We start from the raw sequence: 22,802 nt of genomic DNA on the forward strand, positions 1-22,802 counted from the left end.
TCAAATACATGGTGAGACTACACAGTGGTGTAATATTGTATGTCATTTAAGCTGCAATTTTAAAATGTGACCCTTTTAAAGCTACTCCCTATCTCTATAACTTCCTCGATCCAAGTCTCCGCCCTACAGGATCTCTCAACTCCTTAGCATCCCTGGATTTTAATTGCTATGCCACTTTTGGTCATGCCTTCCAAATTCTAAAACTGAGCTCTGAGATTCCCCCCCCCAAAAAACTCAACACCTCTTCCTCAACAAATCTCCCCTATTGACCCAGCAATTCCAAGTATCTCCTTCCAGTGGCTCAACATCTGGTTAAAGGACCTTGGGAAGTGACCGTTATCACCACACAGGGAGGTTCTGAAAGTTGTTGTTGTAAATTGCTGGGTTTTCACAGCAGTAAAAAAAATATTGAAAACCGTAAGTGAAAATAGGATATTATTTGAAAAATATTGATATATATCCTGTATTTTAAAATAAAAATATTAAATCCTCTCAGGGGTCTGAAACATCATAGCACCGCGCCCGCCGTTGTCAGTGTCGTCATCAGAAGGCGCTCTCGGCCGTTGCCTGAGTAACGGCGCCATGGCCTTTCGGCGGCTTTGTGAGCGGTCACTGGGATCCTTCAGCCGGGGCTTTTTGTGCCCCTCACAGAGCCAGAGCCGCACTTTGGCCAGCTCGGCAGCGGCACGGGGTCGGTGCGAAGCTCTGGTTTACCACAAACACGGGGAGCCGCTCCGCGTGATTCAGTAAGGGATTTGACAAAGGGTCAATCTGGACTCGAAATGTCAGCTCTTTTCTCTCCTGACAGGTGCTGCCGGACCTGCTGGGATTTCCCAGCGTTTTCTCTTCTGGTTCCAGTAAGGGAGACTTACTTCTGAGGCACAAACTAGAATCACAGTAATTCTGCTCGGGAAAGAACCGAGATGTCGGCGTTGGCCTGGGGTAAACACAGTAAGAAGTCCAACAGGTTTATTTGGTAGCAAATGCCATTAGCCTTCGGAGCGCTGCTCCTTCGTCAGATGGAGTGGATATCTGCTCCGCCTGTTTCTGACTCTCCACCCGGGTCAGGAGTGGGATATGACCCGGGCGGAGAGTCAGAAACAGGCGGAGCAGATATCCACTCCATCTGATGAAGGGGCAGCGCTCCGAAAGCTAATGGCATTTGCTACCAAATAAACCTGTTGGACTTTAACCTGGTGTTGTTAAAACTCTTACTGAAAGAACCTAGGCCAGGCCTCGCTGGCCAGCACATTAGTTTATTTATTACTTATTAGTGTCACAAGTAGGCTTACTTTTACCACTGCAATGAAATTACTGTGAATATCCCCTAGTCGTCACACTCCGGCGCCTGTTCGGGTACACTGAGGAAGAATTTAGCATAGCCAATGCACCCAACCAGCATGTTTTTCGGACTGTGGGAGGAAACCGGAGCACCCGGAGGAAACCCACGCAGACACGGGGAGAATGTGCGGACTCTGAACAGGCAGTCACGCAAGCCGGGAGTCGAACCTGGGTCCCTGGCACTGTGAGGCAGCAGTGCTAACCACTGTGCTGTCTAGAATGATTACAAGTGCATGATGCCAGTGACAGCTGGTCGCCATTGAACTGAAAAGACAGGTACACTGATAGAGTGGTTAGATCACTCGAGAAGTAACATCGAGTTCAAATCACATCCTGGCAGCTGGAGTGAGAAATTATGATGTTGTCAGATTGTCCCAAAAACCTGTTCACACTAATGTCCTTTAGGGAAGGAAACTTGCTGTCCTGACTTGATCTATCCTAAAGGTAGCACTATCCCCACCCCCATAGTATTCCACTAAAATGTCAAGCTTGATTATGCGCTCAAATCCTGATTATGGGTTTAAACCCACATTTTTGCTCAGAGTTACAAGATTAAATTTCACAGTATAAAATGTTCATCAATTGGTTGATGGGATGCTTCATTTCTAAATTTGATGGATCAAGGCCAAGTTCAGTCATACATATGTAGTAACCTGTTTGAAAATATGTAGTATTGAGGAAACGGGTTAGGAGAGTGGGTGGGCAAAGAAGTGGCAGATGGAATACAATGTGGAAAAGTGTGAGGTTATGCACTTTGGAAGGAGGAATGGAGGCGCCGACTATTTTCTAACTGGGAAAATGCTTAGGAAATCAGAAACACAAAGGGACTGGGAGTCATTGTTCAAGATTCTCTTAAGATTAATGTGCAGGTTCAGTCGGCTGTTAGGAAGGCAAATGCAATGTTAGCATGCAAGTCGAGAGGACGAGAATACAAGAGCAAGGATGTACTTCTGAAGCTGTATAAGGCTCTGGTCAGACCCCATTTGGTGTTTTGAGAGAAGTTTTGGGCCCCATATCTAAGGAAGGATGTGCTGGCCTTGGAAAGGGTCCAGAGGAGGTTCACAAGAATGATCCCTGGAATGAAGAGCTTGTTGTATCAGGAATGGTTGAGGACTCTGGATCTGTATTCGTTGGAGTTTAGAAGGAATGGGGGGGATCTTATTGAAACTTACAGGATACAGAGAGGCCTGAATAGAGTGGATGTGGAGAGGATGTTTCCACTAGTAGGAAAAACTAGAACCAGAGGGCACAACCTCAGGCTAAAGGGACAATCCTTCAAAACAGAGATGAGGAGGAACTTCTACAACCAGAGAGTGGTGAATTTGTGGAACTCTTTGCCACAGAAGGCTGTGGAGGCCAAGTCATTGAGTGCCTTTAAGACAGCGATAGATAGGTTCTTGAGTAATAATGGGATCGGGGTTATGGGGAAAAGGCAGGAGAATGGGGATGAGAAAAATATCAGCCATGATTGAATGGCGGAGCAAACTCGATGGGCTGAGTGGCCTAATTCTGTTCCATGGTCTTATAGTCTTACACAACATTCCAATTCACAGCAGCATCACTAATGTGCTGGAAGAACAAAGTAACATGCTTCAAATGTCAGTTGTATTTAATCATGTAAAATTGATTCCACAATTTCACTTTGATCTCTAAATGAGACAACCAAATCATTCAGCATTGCCATATATATAAAACAGTGAAAAAATCTGATGGTGACACTGCCTATTTGGACAAAAACATACCAGTTGGCAATCAAACAGACCGACATGTATTGCTAGCATAAAACATACACTTGAGACATTTAAAAAGCATTACACGCTAAGCAATTTACTTTTTACCTCCACGAGAGATTTGGAACATTGAGGTCATATCTGTCCATTACTGGATGAAGCGGGAGATACTCGATGCAGTGATAATGTATCTGTGACTGCTGTTTACATTTAATGGATCTCTGCTTCCAACCAGCTCTCACGTAGCTCTTGCAACAGGGACAGTTGTTTGATTATTCAGCTACCTATACTTTTTGCATTTATCTTCAGAGCTGTATGAAAACAGGGCAAGATGACCCTAATGCTTTAGGGGAAATCTGTGGAGTGGTTGATTTTTAACAATTAAAGAAGTAGAAATTCCACTTTCCCTCATGAGCATCCAAGGTGCTCGTAAATGTTATTCTATTTTTACATTCTTCTTGCTGAATGGTTAGAAGTTGATTCTAATTCTGCTAATATCACACTTGATTGTATTCCGCAGCACAAATGTAAGGGAAATAGTTATGTGTAGGACCTTGATATTCCCCCCCCCCCCCAGTCAGAAGGAGCTTTATATCATTGTTCTAAACGTCTGATTCCACATTCTTGGGCAAATTAAGAAATAGTAATTAAACCCAGCAGAGAGAACATTTTGATTTAGTATGAGGGACAATCCATCTGAGAAAAGAATACAGGAACCAATCATGTTGCTAAGCTGCATATTGTACATTATAATAGACATAAATGTTTCTTCTAACATTGTAATTTGGGCTTTATAGAATCTCTGATTGTGGTTCAAACTTTGTTTCACGGTTTGTGCATAGCATGTTATAGAACCATTGAATGGTTATAGCACAGAAGGAGGCCATTCAGTCTATTGTGCCTATGGCAGCTTTACATAAGAACAACTGTCCTTGTCCCTGTAGCCCTGCAAATTTTTTCTCTTCCGATAATTGTCCAATTTTCTGTTGAAACCCATGATTGAATCTGCCTTTTAGGCAGAGCGTTTCAGATCTTAACCATTTGCTGTCTAAACAAAGTTTTTCCTCATGCCACCACTGGTTCTTTTGCCAATCAACTTATATTGTGTGTCCTGTGGTTTCTTCACCCTTCCACTAAAGGGAGCAAGTTCTCCCTATTTACTCTCTCTAAATCCCTCACAATTCTGGACACCTCCCAAATCTACTCTTAATCTTCTCTTCTCCGAGAAGAAGTCTCAGCTTTTCCAATCTATCCAAGTAACTCAAGTTCTTCATCCACGTAACAATTTTCATGATTTTTTTTCTATATCTTCTCTGATATCTTTATATCCTTCTTAAAGTGTGGTGCCCAGAACTGGACCCAAAATTCCATTTGAGGCCAAACCAGTGTTTAATACAAGTTTAGCATAACTTCCTTTTGTACTCTATGACCCTATGTACAAAGCTGAGGATCCTGTATTCTATATTAATAGCTTCATAATCTGCCTTGCCACCTTCAATGATTTGCACATATACACAGATTCCTCTGCTTCTGTATTCCTTTAAAATTGAACCCTTTTGTATTGTCTTTCCTTCTTGTTCCTATCAAAGTGAATCAGTTCACACATCTGCATTAATTTTTGCTGCCTTTTTGACACCCATCCCACCTAAGTCCTGAAGTTTATCACTACCCTCCTCACAGTTCACAATGCTTTTAAATTTTGTGTTATCCACAGATTTTGAAATTGTGCCCTGTACACTCAAGCCCAAATATTAATATTTATCAAGAAAGGCAGGGGTCATAACACCGACCCCAAGGCAACCCTACTATATACCTTCCTCCAGATATGTCACCTGGATTCAGTAACCTGTACCTCTGGTAGCCATTTCCTGGCTTATCATCAGGGTGGCACAGTGGTTAGCACTGCTGCCTCACAGCACGAAGAACCCGGGTTCGATTCCCAGCTTGGGTCACTGTCGATATGCACGTTCTCCCTGTGTCTGCGTGGGTTTCTTCCAGGTGCTCCGGTTTCCTCCCACAGTCTGAAAGAAGTTCTGCTTAGGTGCATCGGCTGTGCTAAATTCTCCCTCAGTGTACCCGAATAGGCGCCAGAGTGTGGCGACTAGGGGATTTTCACAGTTACTTTAATCCTGTGTTAATGTAAGCCTACGTGTGACACTAATAAATAAACTTAAAACTTAACAGAGTGGAGCCTCTTTGTCCAAACTGCTCTTTAGAATACATTTAGGGTCTATCTCTTGCACAAGATATTTTCTTCTGTGCTGTAAATTTAACCTATGTACATATTTTGACAGCATTTGGTTCAGTGACTGCTGCTCAACCACACAAACAGCAATATCTGAAGTGGAAGCAAAAGTTAAAAAACTTGATTCACTGAATGGGAATGCATTAACCATTTAAAAGCAATGTACAGGATTGCTTTATAATTTTTGATGCTCATCAGGCAAGATGGCAGTGGGAATAATTCCTGTTTTGGACATCCATTGTTGACTCTAGTGCTAAATCAGATATAGCTCATTTATGTGCAGAATAAAGCGCTCAGCTCTCTGCTTTAAAAACATACATGTAAGGTTTGACGGAGACAGTACTTGGATTCCATCAGTCTGGCCTGCCCCACCACCACCCCACCATGCCACCTGTAAATAACCATTTCAGGAAAAATTAAATAATGAAGTCTATTGCTTCCTTTTGGAAAAAAAACTTTGCTTTGTGAAATCTCATTACTGTAATACATATTTAAATTTCCAAAAATGTAATCTATTAAGAGACTCTTTAATCCAAGATTATTGAATATATAGGTTATGAAGGTCATATAACATATTCAACAATATTTGAGTGAAGTCTATCAGTTTATTGATTAGGCATATCAAAACAGAAAATACTGGGAAATCTCAGCAGGTCTGAAAGCATCTGTGAAGAGAGAATAAAGCCAACGTTTCGAGTCTGGATGACCCTTCGTCTTAGCTCTGATGGAGGGTCATCCAGACTCGAAATGTTGGCTCTATTCTCTCTCCACAGATGCTGTCAGACCTGCTGAGATTTTCCAGCATTTTCTGTTTTTGATTCAGATTCCAGCATCTGCAGTATTTTGCTTTTATATTGATTAGGCATTTTTGGTTACATCTCTGTTCCGTTTAATGTTGGTATGCACTTCATAGAAAAATAAATTACAAAAACCTAGAGTGTCCTTTTCAATCCTGGCTTGTAAATAGTTTATTCAGTCTGGAGTCGGGATTTGTCAGTAGATCAGTGCTTTGTAATCAGTGAAGTGTTCTGTTCTCTTATTGCAGGCTTGAAACCCACAAAGTGCCTCAGCTTCATGATTCTGATATTAGGGCCCAAATGTTAGCAGCACCCATCAATCCGTCAGATATCAACATGGTGCAAGGTAATGTGAGACATTGGCCGGAACTTTACCGTCCCGCCTGCCACGGGAATCGGAGCGGGCGAGGGGCGGACCGCGGAAAGGTCCGTTGACCCCGGGTGGGTTTTTACGGTTTTGGGACGACGAGGTCGTAAAATCCCACCAATTGTTTCTGAGTTTGAGTGTTTTCAGCAACACACTTGAATTATTTGTGGTTTACAAGATACATATGTTTTCTGCATTCAGTAAATCACAATTATCTTCAAATACAGATTGAGTTTAAAGTATTGGGAAAGAACATTATTCCTGAACCTTAAAAAGAAACTGCTGGAAATATATAGCAAGATCTGACAGCACCTGAAAGGGAATGATTAGCCTCTTTTTTTCAGTTGACAGCAGACCTGTTGAGTAGTTTGGTCTTTTATTTGATTTCCTATATTAAGTTGTTTTAGAAGTAAAGTTTGTTGCTCAAAGTTGCTTGAAGCAGTTCCAGTTGATTTATAGATAAGTATCTATATTGAAAGTTGATTACATTTAGTGTTTCAACCTCAGAAGCAAAAATGTGCAATTGCATGAAGCATTGGCTTTGCTGTGTTGCATGGACCAATTGTGGGGGGGGGCAATCTCTGAATTCTGCTACATTATATTCAAGATTGTAGGCTACGTGGAACTTTGAGCAACAGAAGTATGGCTTTGAGCAAGTAAAATTTGGCAGCCACTTACAGTTTGCTCTAGCAGTGGCCTTGAAAGACGTTTTAAAGGTATAAGAAGAAGATGTTGTGACAAGTTATTCCTTAGCTTGTAATGAAGTGTTTGGTATCTGTTTTAACATTTCTACATCAGTGAAACTGGCATCAGGAGTTATGCGCAATGCAATTATGTTTAGACTTGTACCTTGTCATGACCTGTTTTTAAAAAAAAATGAATGTACAATGCTTACAGATTTTAAAGTACAGCCTAGCTTGTCCAACCTTTCCTTATAAGACAACCTGCCCATTCCAGGTATTAGCTTAGTAAACTTTCTCTCAACTATTTACAAAGCACATACATCCTTCCTTAAAGGAGACTAATACTGTTCACATTACTCCTAATATGGTCTCGCCAATGCCCTGTATAACTGAAGCATAACCATCCGATTCCTATTCAATTCCCACAATAAACAATAACATTCTATTAACTTTCCTAATGATTTGTTGTACCTGCATACTAGCCTTTTGCAATTCATGCACGAGGAGACCTAGATCCCTCTGTATCTCAGACCTCTGCAATCTCTCACCATTTAGATAATATGCTTTTTAAATTTTTATGCCAAAATGGACAATTTCCCACATTATATTTCATTTGCCAAGTCCTTTGTCCACTTACTTAACCTATCTATATCACTTTGTAGTCTCCTTGTGTCACCTTCACATCTTACTATCCTACCTATCTTTGTATCATCAACAAATTTAGCGACCACACCTTCGGTCCCTTCATCCAAGTCATTTATATAAATTGTAAAAAATTGGGGCCCCAGCACTGATCCCTGTAGCATATGACTCGTAACATCTTACTAAGCAGAATAGTATCCATTTATGCCTATTCTTTGTTTTTTATTAGCTAGCCAATCTTCTATCTACGCCAATAAGTAAGCACCTATACCATGAGCTTATATTTTACACAATAACCTTTGATATGGTACATTATCAAATGCCTACTGAAAATCTAAATGCAGTACACCCACCAGTTCCCCTTATCAAAGAACGCCAATAAATTGGTTAGACATGATTTTTTTTTCATAAAACCATCTTGACTCCGTCTGATCACTCTGAATTTTTTCAAGTGTCCTGCTATAGCAGCTTTAATAATAGCTTCTAACATTTTCGCAATGGCAGACGTTAAACTAACTGGCCCTGTAGTTTCCTGCCCTCTGACTCCCTCCCCTTTTAAATAATGAAGTTACTGGTGCTAATCTAATGGAAACTTTTGTGAATCCAGGGAATTTTGAAAAATTAAAACCAATGCATTAACTATCTCATTAACCACTTCTTTTAAGACCCTAGGATGAAGTCCACCAGCACCTGGACACTTGACAACTCGTAGCTCCAATAATTTGCTCAGTACCACTTCCCTGGTGATTGTAATTTTCATGAGATCCTCCCTCCTCCTTTCTGATTTACAGCTATTTCTGGGTTGTGACTTGTATCTTCAATAGTGAAAGACCGATGCAAATGCCTGTTCAAATAATTTGTTTTCTCTTTATTTTCCATTATTAATTCCCCAGACTTAACTTCTACAGGACCAGTGCTCACTGTTAACTCTTTTCTTTCTTAAATAATGATAGAAACTCTTGCTTTCTGCATTTATATTTAAGGAGAACTTTCTCTTATATTCTAATTTTTTCTTCCTTTTGGCTGTTCTTTAGTTTTTATATTCTGTCCAACCATCTGACCTGCCATCCATCTTGCGCAATTATCTGCTTTTTCTTTGTTTGATACTATCTTTAACTTTTTTTAGTTAACGCACGTGGTGTACCCTCCCCTTCGAATTTTCCTTTCTCATTGGAATGTATCTATTCTGTATATTCTGAAATATCCCCTTAAAATGTCCACCACTGCCTCTCTAGTGCCATAACCTTCACTATGAGGTCAGTAATTAATCCTATTTTTTGGCACAATGCCAGGTCTAGTATAGCCTGCTCGCTAGTTGGCCCCAGAACATACTGTTCTAAGATACTATTCTGTAGGCTTCCTTTGCCCATCCGATTTTTCCAGTCTATGTACTGTATATTAAAATCCCCTGTGATTGTCATTGCATCTTTTTGACAAGCTGCCATCATTTCTTTCTTTATACTCTGCGCCATCACATGGTTACTGCTAGGAAGCACGTACACCACTCCCACAAGTGACTTCCTGCCTTTTTCATTGCTCATCTCAACCCAAACCACTTCTACATCCTGGTTTCCTGAATTTGGGCTATCCATATTGTGCTAATAACATCATTAATTAACAGAGCCTCTATTTCCAAGCCTCCTGTCCTTCCTAAATGTCACATTCCGTTTAATATTCAGGTCCTAATCATGTCATCCTATAGACGTGTCTCTGTAATGGTTATTAGATCATACTTATTTGCACTATCAGTTCATCTGTTTTATTCTGAATGCTACATGCATTCAGATACAGAGCCTTTAGTTTTGTTCTTTCTTTATTTTTGTGAACTCTACCCTTATCTGCTGATTTACTCTTAGATCTATATTCCCTGTACCTTCCTGTCATGGTCTGTTTATCATTTCCCACATTAACACCATTTGTTCTTGCCTTGCCTCTATTCTTTGATTTGCCACATCTTCCCAAATTTGATCCCATACCCCCACTATTTAGTGTAAAGCCCCAGCATGGTTCTGGTGTACAGTCCCAATGCTACAGCCCCCACTTTCCCCAGTACTGGTGCCAGTGCCCCACGAACCAGAACCCACTTCTCGCACACCAGTCTTTGAGCCACGTATTCATCTCTCCAATTTTATGTACCCTATGCCAACTTGCATGTGGCTTAAGTAATAATCCAGAAATTATTATCCTAGAGTTCTGCTTTTTAATTTAGTGCCTAGCTCCTCAATCTCTATGCTGAACCTTTTTCTTAGTTCTACCTTTGTGGTTAGTACTTACATGGCCCACAACAACTGAATCCTCCCCAGCCCACTGCAAGTTCCTCTTTCTATACTTTATATTGCCTGTTCAGATTCTGTGAATATATAATCATTGCCAATAAGCCTGAAGGAATGTACCCTAACAGTTTGATTGCCATATTATAAAATGACTGCCTATAATCTTACCTTTTTATTCTTTCTGCCCTTCTCTTTTGTAATATACCATGTTCCCTGGATTAAAATTTATTCCTGATGTTCGCTGAATTTTCTCTGAAACCTCAACCTTGATTAATGCCCTTTTCCCTACATGCATGTCATTCAAATACTCAAAAAACGGAACTAATCATAGTCCCCTCCAAAGCTAGAGGATGATCCCACATCATTCACGGTGTTTCTGTGATTTCTCCCACCAACTAATTGCTAGGGACTGTAGCTGCCAAGTGAATTCTTCACATTGATTGCCTACACCATGCCAAATGTTACTTTACAGTGTGGTTTACAGCTAAGATTTTGTGAGGCATCATGTCAATTACTGCATGATTTCTTACACAGCCCCCATTACTAAAGGGACATTCTGCTGCTATGATCATTACTTCAATGTTCATATTTTCACTCAAAACTTTAAATTCATCAATGGCAAATTCCACCCCGATCAGTTAGGAATTTAGCCAGTGTTCCCAGTTCAATTCTGATCTATTTTTCTATTGTCGTGTCCTCAATTACCTTTTTGTCTTCACTGTGAACAGACTGAATCTAGTTGCCACATCTGTGAACTGTAAGAGAAAAATACTTTGTCCTTATCCCACACCTTCAAGTCCATTGCTACAATTTCATTAAAGTCTCTTGTTAATGGGAGACTCAATGGATCTTTTTTTTAACATCTATCATACATCGAAACGTACATAGAAAATCGAAGCAGGAGTAGGCCAGCAGACTTCGGAAACTGGAACTGAAAAGTGAATGTCAACTTAAACTGGAGGAGGCAAAGTTAAAAGTTGGGAGTAGTGATGAGGCCAGTGAGGAAGGACAAACCCATCGTAGTCAGAGGCCTGGTAGAGACCTGTTTAAATATGTTCAAGCGTTGCCAAGGTTTGGCAAGAAGGATGTAGAAGACTTTTCATTTCACTTGAAAAAGTAGCTAAACAAGAAAAATGGCCACAGACCATGTGGGTATTGTTAATTCAAACAAAGTTAGTAAGTAGAGCGAGTGAGGTGTTTGTACCACTATCAGAGGAGGTATCTAGGGATTATGATGAGATGAAGAAAGCCATCTTAGGTGCATATGAACTAGTGCCAGAAGCCTACAGACAGAGGTTTAGAAATCTAAGGAAGAAACTGAGAAAAAGAGAAATTCTCAGGTAGTCAAGGCAAAGGAGATTTCATTGGAGATAGTAAGGAATGTTTACCTCAGATGAAAAAGGAAACACACGAGGGTGGAAGGGAAATAAAAAGCTTCAGATGTTTTCATTGTAGTTTGTGGCTTAAGAAAAGCACTAGAAAAACTGATGTGGTAAAACAGGATAAGCCAGTGGGGTTTGTTAAAGTAGTAAAGGAAACCACAGCTGTAGGTGCAAAATAACGTGCAGCCTGGCCAAGGCTTGGTTAAAAAGTGAGTGCCAGATCTCTTTAAAGCACTTATTTGTGTGGGGAAGGTTTACTCCTGTGTACCAGGAGGAGTAGGTAAAGAAGTTAAGATTTTAAGAGGTATGGGAGCAAGTCAATCTTTAATGGTGAGAGATGAGAAGATATGTAGTCTGTAAGGAGTATTGCCAGAAAAGTTGGTAGTATGTGGAATTCATGATGCAAAGAGTGATGTTCCATTATGTAAGGTAAGGTTGGAGAGTCAGGTGAGAAGTGGTGGTAGGAGTTTTAGGCATATAGTTTATCCTAGCTGGATCACAGGTGGAAGTGATCTGTGTTTGAAAAACCATTGGAAAATCAAACAACTGAAGTGTTGCAGGAAGCATATCCTGGGATTTTTCACAGCTGTGTAGTAAAAAGATCACAAAGCCACAGGTTGAGACAGGAGGAGAAATTAAAAAGAAAAGATAAGGCGACCCAGATTCAGTTATCAGAAACAATTTTTGACCAGAAAGTTGAGAAAGAGCAAGAACAGGTGGAGGACGAAGCGGATATTTTTAGTTCAGGAAAGTTAGCAAAATTACAACAGAAGGATGTAGAAATAAAGCAGTTGTTTCAGAAAGCATGCACAGAAGAAGAATCTGAGTGTATACCAGAATATTTTTACACTAAAAATGATGCCTTAATGAGGAAATGGAGACCTTTATATATGCAGGGGGATGGAAATTGGGCAGAAGTTCATCAAGTTGTATTACCGGTGGATTATGGAAAGGAAGTGTTGCGGGTAGCGCATAAGGTATCAGTAGGAGGTCATTTGGGAGTAAGAAAAAATACAAACACATTTTTATTGGCTTGGACTGCACTAAGCTGTGGTAGAAATTTGCTGGACAGGTCACACATGTCAGGTCATAGGAAAACCTCAGCGGTAATCAAACCCACTCCCTGAATAACCATTCTGGATTTGCCCTTGAAAAGAAAGAGGAACCAACTGAACAATAGCAATGTGTCAAGAGAAAAGTGGGAAGAGAGAACGTGATTACAGATGCTTTATCAAGACTGATGAAAGAAGAAGGAATGTTCAATGTTGGAAGAGAAAGGGTGAACTGGACTATACTGCTGTTATGTTTGTGTGCTTAGATTTAATTAAACAATTTGTATATTATAGAGTACTAAGAGCAAAACTAGAGATCTTGAAAGATGAAACCATCTTTTTATACTGTTGGTTCATTTTTTTAAGGGGAAGGTGAGATGATACTGTGCCTTTAAAAAAAATTATTTTATCATGTTTTTTGTCAAGGGACACGTTTAAAATACAACTCTGTTTTACATGGTGCCAATTTGTCTGGGCACCAGGCAGCTCACATGCTGAGAAAGCAGGCTAATGATTGATTTTATCTAGAGATATGTTTGTTTTAATCTGAGTTAATGTATTTTTGTTTATTTGGTTTTCCCCTGGGTTTCAGAGTAGGTTTTGCTTAGATTGATTGACAGAGACAATCATGTGTTAATGGTTTTCGGGACCAAATGTAGCCTTCCTGATATCAGTTGTTCCCAATTAACTCTCCCTATCTTCTGCCTAATAAGAACATAAGAACATAAGAAATAGGAGCAGGAGTAGGCCATCTAGCCCCTCGAGCCTGCCCCGCCATTCAATAAGATCATGGCTGATCTGACGTGGATCAGTACCACTTACCCGCCTGATCCCCATAACCCTTAATTCCCTTCCCGATCAGGAATCCATCCATCCGCGCTTTAAACATATTCAGCGAGGTAGCCTCCACCACCTCAGTGGGCAGAGAATTCCAGAGATTCACCACCCTCTGGGAGAAGAAGTTCCTCCTCAACTCTGTCTTAAACCGACCCCCCTTTATTTTGAGGCTGTGTCCTCTAGTTTTAACTTCCTTACTAAGTGGAAAGAATCTCTCCGCCTCCACCCTATCCAGCCCCCGCATTATCTTATAAGTCTCCATAAGATCCCCCCTCATCCTTCTAAACTCCAACGAGTACAAACCCAATCTCCTCAGCCTCTCCTCATAATCCAAACCCCTCATCTCCGGTATCAACCTGGTGAACCTTCTCTGCACTCCCTCCAATGCCAATATATCCTTCCTCATATAAGGGGACCAATACTGCACACAGTATTCCAGCTGCGGCCTCACCAATGCCCTGTACAGGTGCATCAAGACATCCCTGCTTTTATATTCTATCCCCTTCGCAATATAGGCCAACATCCCATTTGCCTTCTTGATCACCTGTTGTACCTGCAGACTGGGCTTTTGCGTCTCATGCACAAGGACCCCCAGGTCCCTTTGCACGGTAGCATGTTTTAATTTGTTTCCATTGAGATAGTAATCCCATTTGTTATTATTTCCTCCAAAGTGTATAACCTCGCATTTCTCAACGTTATACTCCATTTGCCATATCCTCGCCCACTCACTCAGCCTGTCCAAATCTCTCTGCAGATCTTCTCCGTCCTCCACACGATTCACTTTTCCACTTATCTTTGTGTCGTCTGCAAACTTCGTTACCCTACACTCCGTCCCCTCCTCCAGATCATCTATATAAATGGTAAATAGTTGCGGCCCGAGTACCGATCCCTGCGGCACGCCACTAGTTACCTTCCTCCAACCGGAAAAACACCCATTTATTCCGACTCTTTGCTTCCTGTCGGATAGCCAGTCCCCAATCCACTTTAACACACTACCCCCAACTCCGTGTGCCCTAATCTTCTTCAGTAGCCTTTTATGGGGCACCTTATCAAACGCCTTTTGGAAATCCAAAAACACCGCATCCACCGGTTCTCCTCCATCAACCGCCCTAGTCACATCTTCATAAAAATCCAACATGTTCGTCAAGCACGACTTTCCCCTCATGAATCCATGCTGCGTCTGATTGATCGAACCATTTCTATCCAGATGCCCTGCTATCTCCTCTTTAATAATGGATTCCAGCATTTTCCCTACTACCGACGTTAAGCTGACCGGCCTATAGTTACCCGCCTTTTGTCTCCTTCCTTTTTTAAACAGCGGCGTAACATTAGCCGTTTTCCAATCAACCGGCACTACCCCAGAATGCAACGAGTTTTGATAAATAATCACTAACGCATCCACTATTACCTCTGACATTTCTTTCAATACCCTGGGATGCATTCCATCCGGACCCGGGGACTTATCCACCTTCAGTCCCATTAGTCTACCCAGCACTGCCTCTCTGGTAACATTAATTGTATTAAGTATTTCTCCTGCTGCCAACCCTCTATCGTTAATATTTGGCAAACTATTTGTGTCCTCCACCGTGAAGACCGACACAAAAAACTTATTTAAAGACTCAGCCATATCCTCATTTCCCACTATTAACTCCCCCCTCTCGTCCTCCAAGGGTCCAACATTCACTCTAGCCACTCTATTCCTTTTTATATATTTATAAAAACTTTTACTATCATTTTTTATATTAATTGCTAGCCTAGCTTCATAGTCTATCCTTCCTTTCTTTATCGCTTTCTTAGTCTCTCTTTGTTGTTTCTTAAATTTTTCCCAATCACTTGTTTCTCCACTATTTTTGGCCACTCTGTACGCAGCTGTTTTTATTTTAATACTCTCCTTTATTTCCTTCGTTATCCACGGCTGGTTCTCCCTTTTCTTACAATCCTTGTTTTTTGCTGGAATATATTTTTGCTGAGAACTGAAAAGGATCTCCTTAAAAATCCTCCACTGTTCCTCAGCTATCCTACCTGCCAGCCTGCTCTCCCAGTCTACCTTAGCCAATTCATCCCTCATCCTATCATATTTCCCTCTGTTCAAACAGAGGACACTGGTTTGGGACCAAACTTTCTCCTCTTCCATCTGAATCAGAAATTCGACCATATTGTGGTCACTAGACCCAAGAGGGTCCTTCACAATAAGATCCTTAATTCTACCTACCTCGTTACACAATACCAGATCCAAAATAGCTCGTTCCCTCGTCGGTTCCGTAACATGCTGTTCAAGGAAACTATCCCGACAGCATTCTAAGAACTCTTCCTCCATTCCACCCTTACCGACTTGAGTCTGCCAGTCAATGTGCATGTTGAAGTCCCCCATGATTATTGCCGTTCCGTTTTTACACGCATCCCTTATCTGCTTGTTTATAGCCCTCCCTACCTCAACATTATTATTTGGGGGCCTATATACCACACCTACTAGTGTCTTTCTCCCTCTACTATTCCTCATCTCTACCCATAATGATTCCACGTTTTGTTCCTCAGAGCCTATGTCATCCCTCAGTACTACCCTGATATTATCTCTTATTAATAGCGCGACCCCACCACCTTTTCCTTCCTGTCTATTCTTCCTAAACGCCTGATACCCCTGGATATTCATCTCCCAGTCCTGGTCACCTTTCAGCCACGTTTCTGTAATGGCCACTAGATCGTACCCACTCGTGCTGATTTGCACCATCAACTCATTTACCTTGTTCCGAATGCTTTGTGCATTCAGGCAAAGTGTCCTTATTCCAGCTTTTATCTGGACCCGCTTTGATGAGTCGCGAACACCCTCTCCCTCTACTCCCTTATCTAAATTACCGCCTTCATTCACTTGCACCCTCTCCTCTACCATTAATTTTGTAATTCCCCTTACCCCTGCATCCTCCACCCCATCAATTAGTTCCTTGATCCTAGTCAACTCTTCTAGCTCCCCTCCCCCCAACCTAATGCTGTTGCAATTTGCCCTCCCCCAATTTAGTACCTTCCCACAAGGTCCTGACTTTTTTTTATTCATTCATGGGACGTTGGCGGCGCTGGCTGGCCAGTATTTATTGTCCATCCCTAGTTGCCCTTGTTCAGAGGGCAGTTGAGAGTCAACCACATTGCTCTGGCTCTGGAGTCACATGTAGGCCAAACCAGGTAAGGATGGCAAATTTTTTTCCCTAAAGGACATTAGTGAACCAGATGGGTTTTTCCAACAACCAACAATTGGCTAGGAGGCGGGGTCGGCATTTAAATCATATGATTATTGATCATATTATTTAAATGCTATTAGTGAGCCCGGGACTGAACTCTCCTGGCCCGCTATCCTCTTCTCCCTGCCCCCCACCCCCCTCCCCACACACACCAGAGTATTTCACTCCAGTAGAGTTTACAACAGCTCCCCACTAACAGGGAATGAGCCGCCCAACCTCACTGGAGTGCAGGGGGGGTATCCGGGGCCCCCAGGGAGTCGGGCAGTGGGGGATGGTGTCCCCTGGACGTGGACATCCTGGCAGTGCCAGCCTGTGTCCCTGGCACTGCCCAAGGAGCAACGTTTCCATATCCGGGGGCATTTTGGCACTGCCCATGGGGCAGTGTCAAGGGCGTGGAATATATGGGGGTGGGGCCTGAGGTGATCGATGGGGGTAGAGGCCCTGCTGTCACTCAGCCATTGGAATCGATGGGGGCAGGAGGGAGGCCAGCGATAGGGCGGGCTGGGGGAAGGGAAGCAGCTGGGGAGGGGATTGACACTGCGGGGGGAGTGGCGGGGGTGGGGGGGGGGGGTGGCTGGAGATCATGGTGATCCGGGATGGGGAAGGGTTGAGGCTGGCCCAGGAATGGTCAGGGGTGGGTCTGCATTTGGGCCACAGAAGGGTTGGGGGTGGGGGCAGCACTGTGGGGATCCCAGGCTGGCCAGCAAACAGGAGGCTGACAGTTTGGGGTCATTGACCGGAAACTCAACTGGACTCACATTACATTAACACATTCACAACAAGAGCAGGTCAGAGGCTAGGAACACTGCAGTGAGTAACTCACTTCCTGACTCCCCAAAGCCTATCCACCACTTACAAAGCACAAGTCAAGAGTGTGATGGAATACTTGCCTTGACACCATCCAGGACAAAGCAGCCCACTTGATTGGCACCACATCTACAAACATCCACTCCCTCCACCACTAACGCTCGGTCGTAGCAGTGTGTACTATCTACAAGATGCACTGCAGCAATTCACCAAAGATCCTTAGACAACACCTTCCGAACTCACAACCACTTCCATCTAGAAGGACAAGGGCAACAGATACATGGGAACTCCACTACCTGCAAGTTCTCCTCCAAGCCATTCACTGTCCTAACTTGGAATTATATCATCATTCCTTCGCAGTCGCTGGGTCAAAATTCTGGAATTCCCTCCCTAACGGCATTGTGGGTCAACCCACAGCAGGTGGACTGCAGCGTTTCGAGAAGGCAGCTCACCACCACCTTCTCAAGGGCAACTAGGGATGGGCAATAAATGCTGGCCAGCCAGCGACGCCCATATCACATGAATGAATAAAAAAAAATTCCACAAGCTGAAGTAATAAATCTTGACAGTATTCTTAATAAATTCTTTTGCTGCTCATTTATACAAAAAAATACAAATTCTGTAACATTCCCAGAGATGCACTGATCGCATTATGGAATAATTGCTGTAATTTGCCCCCAAAAGTATTTTCAAATGTTAAGATCTTCTGGTACTTGTGGTTGTCAGTGGCACATTTCTCTGTTCCTAACTTTTAAAATGTGCTTTATTCCACAAAGAAATGTCACAGACAGTCCACATACTTTTTGGAAGGCACCAAAATAAGCCAGAACTACATATTGCTGTTATTGAAAGGTTTGGTGTTTTGCTAATTTAGAAACTTTACCGAGGAAAAAGCAGCATGTTGAAAGTACTTCAATTTATAGTACTTTGCCTTCTCCTTCCCTTTCATCCCAAACCAAAAAAAAATCTCCTGATTCTCTCTGAAGATCTTCAAAGTATGCAAAGTCTTGAGGCAATCTGCTGGATTGGATCTCTACATTGCAAGTTGCGCTGCTGAGATCTCACAGGGTCCATGACTGCTGACATTACAATTTGATTTTAGCTAGTTCAGTTGGCAGGTAGTTTTCAAGAATTTACACCTCAGAAACACCTGAAATACACCAAAGCTCTTTCATTTTCACACTATTTGTTCATATATACTGTCAGAGCAAGGCTGGTAATGTAGTGTTTGCTAATGAACTGATTTGTCCTATGGACTTCACAGAATCACAGAATCCCCACAGTGCGGAAGGAGGCCATTTGGCCCATCAAGCCTGCACTGACTCTCCGACAGAGCAACTTACTCAGGTCTTATCACCCTAACCCCACGTATTTACCCCACACATTATTCTGCGTGAGAAAAGGGTGCTGATTGTTTGACTCTGATCAAGCCATTGACATTGAAATATTCAAGAAGTTCTGTTCTTAGCTTATGTGAATTTTATACACGATTGACTATTGGCTAATTTGAAACTTTTCCTGCAAGAGTCTGACAATCTCACTCGTTCCAGATGTTGGTTTTACTTAGAACTGTTATAGCCAATAGAGAGAGCGAAAGAAATATGGGAGACCATTATAGCATTGTAGACTGAATTTAAATCTATGTTCTGTGGGTGAAAATGCAGTGTTCTAATCTACTCGTCCTCTGGATTTATGGATTTTGTTTTTGTTTTTATGAATTTTTATTCATTCATGAAATGTGGGCATTGATGGCATCCCTAATAGCTCTTGGAAAAATTATGGTGTGCCCACGTTCATGCCTATTGGTTGACTTATTGGGCCATTTCAAATGGCCATTAAGAATGCAGCACGTTGGTGAGCCTGGAGTAACATATAGGCCAGACTGCGTAAAGGCAGCAAATTTCATTCCCTAAATAACATCAGTGAGCAAGAAAGATCCCTTTTGATGACATTCTGCTAGTAATGGTCACCATTACTAATGTTATCTTTTTTAAAAATTCCGGATTTCTTTAATTGTCTGAATTTAAGTTCCCCAACTAGTGGAATTTGAATTTGTATTTCTGGACCATTGATTTAGACCTCTGAATCACCAGTTGAGTGACATAACCACTATGTTACTGTTTCATTGAATAAGCTAATGAAAACCATAACAAAAAGAAAACCCATTTTTGTAAGTGGCTTACGGTTCACTTGTCCATCACTTTTCTGGGAGACGATGACCAAGCAGTGTTGTCGCTAGACTATGAATCCAGAAACTCAGCTGATATTCTGAGGACCTGGGTTTGAATCCCGCCACGGCAGATGGTGGAATTTGAATTCAGTTTTTAAAAATCTGAAATGAAGAATCTACTGATGACCATGAAACCATTGTCGACTGTCGGAAAAATTCATCGGGTTCACTAATGTCCTTTAGGAAAGGAAATCTGCCCTCCTTACCTGGTCTGGTCTACATGTGACTCCAGAGCCACAGCAATGTGGTGGACTCTCAACTAGGGTAACTAGGGATGGGCAATAAATGTTGGCCAGGCAGCAACGCCCATGTCCCCCAGGTGAATTAAAAAAACAGAGCGGAAAGTGACTCACTTTCCCTCTGCTTGTATTAGAATACAGCTGGGCAGGCTAATGAGTTAACAAAGCAACAGTAACAGTTGAATGCAGTGTACTCACACCTTGTGTTATGTGGGTGTCTTTTTGCAGGTATCTACCCTATTCTCCCTGATCTTCCAGCAGTTGGAGGAAATGAAGGAGTAGGACAAGTTCTGGATGTAGGCAGTAAAGTAACTAATTTGAAACCAGGAGACTGGGTGATACCATCTGATGCAGGGCTGGGTAAGTTTCATCTGTTCACTTCATTTCAAAGATGATGTGAGAAACAAGGAATAGACACAAATGGTATGCTGCTACTGTTTGAAGTCTATAGACTTAAAATCAATCAATTTTTCTCCAGTGTGTGATTTGCAACTTAATTTATTGAAATATTGCTGAAATAAGAGACATGCTTTCAAAATTCTTCATCTTGCACTCATCCGGACAAATGCAAGAACATCAAGTTTCAAAGGGAGTAACAATTTATTCTGCATGGGAAAAGGGTGCTGATTGTTTGGCAAGTGGACTCTGATCAAACCAATGCCATTGAAATACTCAAGAAATTCTGTTCTTAATTATGTAAATACACAGGAACTTTTTACACGATTGACTGTTGGCTAATTTGAAACTCTGCCTGCAAGAGTCTGACAATCTGACTGACCCCTGGATAGATCCTGTCAAGTTCAATAACCCAAACTTAGAATTTCCTTTGGATATTTTTCGCGATCAGTGAGTCTCAGCCACCCTAAAGGTGAACACTAATGGCACTGTATTGTTCCTGCTCATGTATAAACAGCTTGTTTGACCCCTTATGTGGCATTTCAGCATGCTGAGAATATTTTCGCTGGTTAAATCCCAACCACCCCAATGGGACCTGCCTGTTTACATCCCACCCCTAAATCCTCTCTTAGTAATAAAGATGGTCAGGCTTCGCTCCCACTCTCCTTGCATGCTGGGTGATTTTTCTAGCCATGACAACTCCTCAAAAGAGTGTGATAGAACCTTCACACATCAAAACAGAGTTTGACTCTCTTTGCCCTCATAGAGACAGTTCGATGACAACCTTATGTCCATACTCTACTAAAGTAGCTACTCCTCCCCTCCCAGTTTTCTCCACAGAATTAATTGAAAACCATTTCTAAAAAGGGTTGAAATAGGAAGGTTTGCATTTAAATAACACTTTATCACATCCCTCAGAAGCATTAAAAAGGCAATGAATTACTTTGCAGTGCCTTTTACAAAAGCACACACAGCAGCCATTCTGAACACTGATCCTGCTGACAGCTGTTACTACTTTGACTGATTAGTTAATCCATACATGTCAACCTGAAAATTAGCCGAATAAGTTTCAAAATTGCTGAGAGCTTCAAAATAATCCTGAATATGTGTCTATAATGCATGGTCCTGTGGAGAAAAAGCTTGTCACAACTTGAGCTGTAGGTATTCTATGACTTGTAGATTGGAAGACTGTGGCAACGATTAGTATTTCATTTCACATAATGTATTCTTTGAATTATTTAGGAATTATTGTGGATTTGTGCTTTTTTTTGAAACCCAATAAATTGTTTTATAACCTCTGATTCTCACAATTACATGGATTGCACTCTCCCCTTCAATCCCTGGTTCAACTTGGCAGTCTTCTGCTCTTACCCCCCATTGCATGCACGGACCTATCGCCATCCCCCCTTCTCCTACAAATTTTCCTGCAATTTTCCCCGTCGTTCGACTCCCCCCGCCCCCCCCCCCCCCACCCCCCAACCACCTCCAAGCCATTCTATCTTCTGCCCTACTCTTCCCAGTTTATGCTTGCATGCTTCTTCTCTCAATACCCTTGTCCCTTTGGTATTCCCACTGAAAATGTGTTGCTATTCTGAGGGATTAAATGTTTGGGGTAGGTAGGATTCAAAAGCATTACTGACAGGTGGAACCATGAGTGGTGCAGGTGGGTGGAATGAAAACAGCATCAAGGGAAATTGCTGGAGTGGTGATAACTTTTGTCTGCAAATGTGGAAACTAAATCCTCCATGCAGATTACCCAAGTGGATGAGTATTATGCAGGGTTAATCTGTTCTTTTATGGTGTTAGTCGAGAGAGTAGTGTTGGCCAGTGCACCAAGTAACCACTCTGACTTTCTAAATGGTGCTGAAGATATTCAATATCAATCTTAACTAAGGAGATGTAATTTGGTTGCCCCCACAGAGTTTAAAATCTCTGCCAGCACAGCACTCCATTAGTTAAATGCATGCTCTAATCATTCAAACAAACAATTTCACATTTTTAATGAAATGCCGTTTGAAGTTATGCTCCTGAATTGAGTAAAGTTTGATAAAATATAAATCTTTCCCAGTGTTAATCGCAACATACATAACTAAAAATATCTAAGGCTGCATAAAGCACAATAGTTCCACTGTCTCAAACAAAGCATTGTGTGCACTTATGTATATGTGATCCTTATCCCCCAACAAGCTTACTTTCCCCTGCATTTAGAAACTACCTTGCTTGACCCATAACTTAATGTGGGTGGGGGTGGCATGGTTGGCAGAACTACTGGAAATGGAAGGATCCAGAAGATTGTCTGACTGTTCCCTATAAATATGGGTACTTGAACCCAAACCAAAATTGCATAGAATCAGTCTGTATCAGGTGTAGCAAGTGTTCATTTCTCCCACTTTGATTTTAATTCAATTGCATAGAATCTTAAAGGCCTTCCATCCATAAAAGATTTATGTTGTCTATGCTGCACCTGAGTCTCCTCTTACTTCATCATATACTTATAAACCTAGCAATTTATCCTTCTAAACCCTTTCTCTTTGATGCACTCACCTAGCTT

The 22,802-nt window shown here is 41.8% G+C and overlaps 1 protein-coding gene across 1 annotated transcript in view; it reads left to right on the plus strand.

Annotated features, from left to right (window-relative positions):
• Window positions 1–539: 539 nt before the first annotated feature.
• mecr (mitochondrial trans-2-enoyl-CoA reductase) overlaps window positions 540–22,802 on the plus strand; it is a 57,778-nt gene continuing 35,515 nt past the window's right edge. Inside the window, exons 1-3 of the mRNA XM_078238220.1 lie at window positions 540–746; window positions 6,362–6,459; window positions 20,084–20,215. Coding sequence (XP_078094346.1) covers window positions 583–746; window positions 6,362–6,459; window positions 20,084–20,215 — 394 coding nt within the window. The 5' untranslated portion in view covers window positions 540–582. The remainder of the gene's footprint in view (window positions 747–6,361; window positions 6,460–20,083; window positions 20,216–22,802) is intronic.

The sequence above is a fragment of the Mustelus asterias genome, chromosome 21 (genome assembly GCF_964213995.1).
Source record: "Mustelus asterias chromosome 21, sMusAst1.hap1.1, whole genome shotgun sequence".
In the NCBI taxonomy this organism is placed as follows: Eukaryota; Metazoa; Chordata; class Chondrichthyes; order Carcharhiniformes; family Triakidae; genus Mustelus; species Mustelus asterias.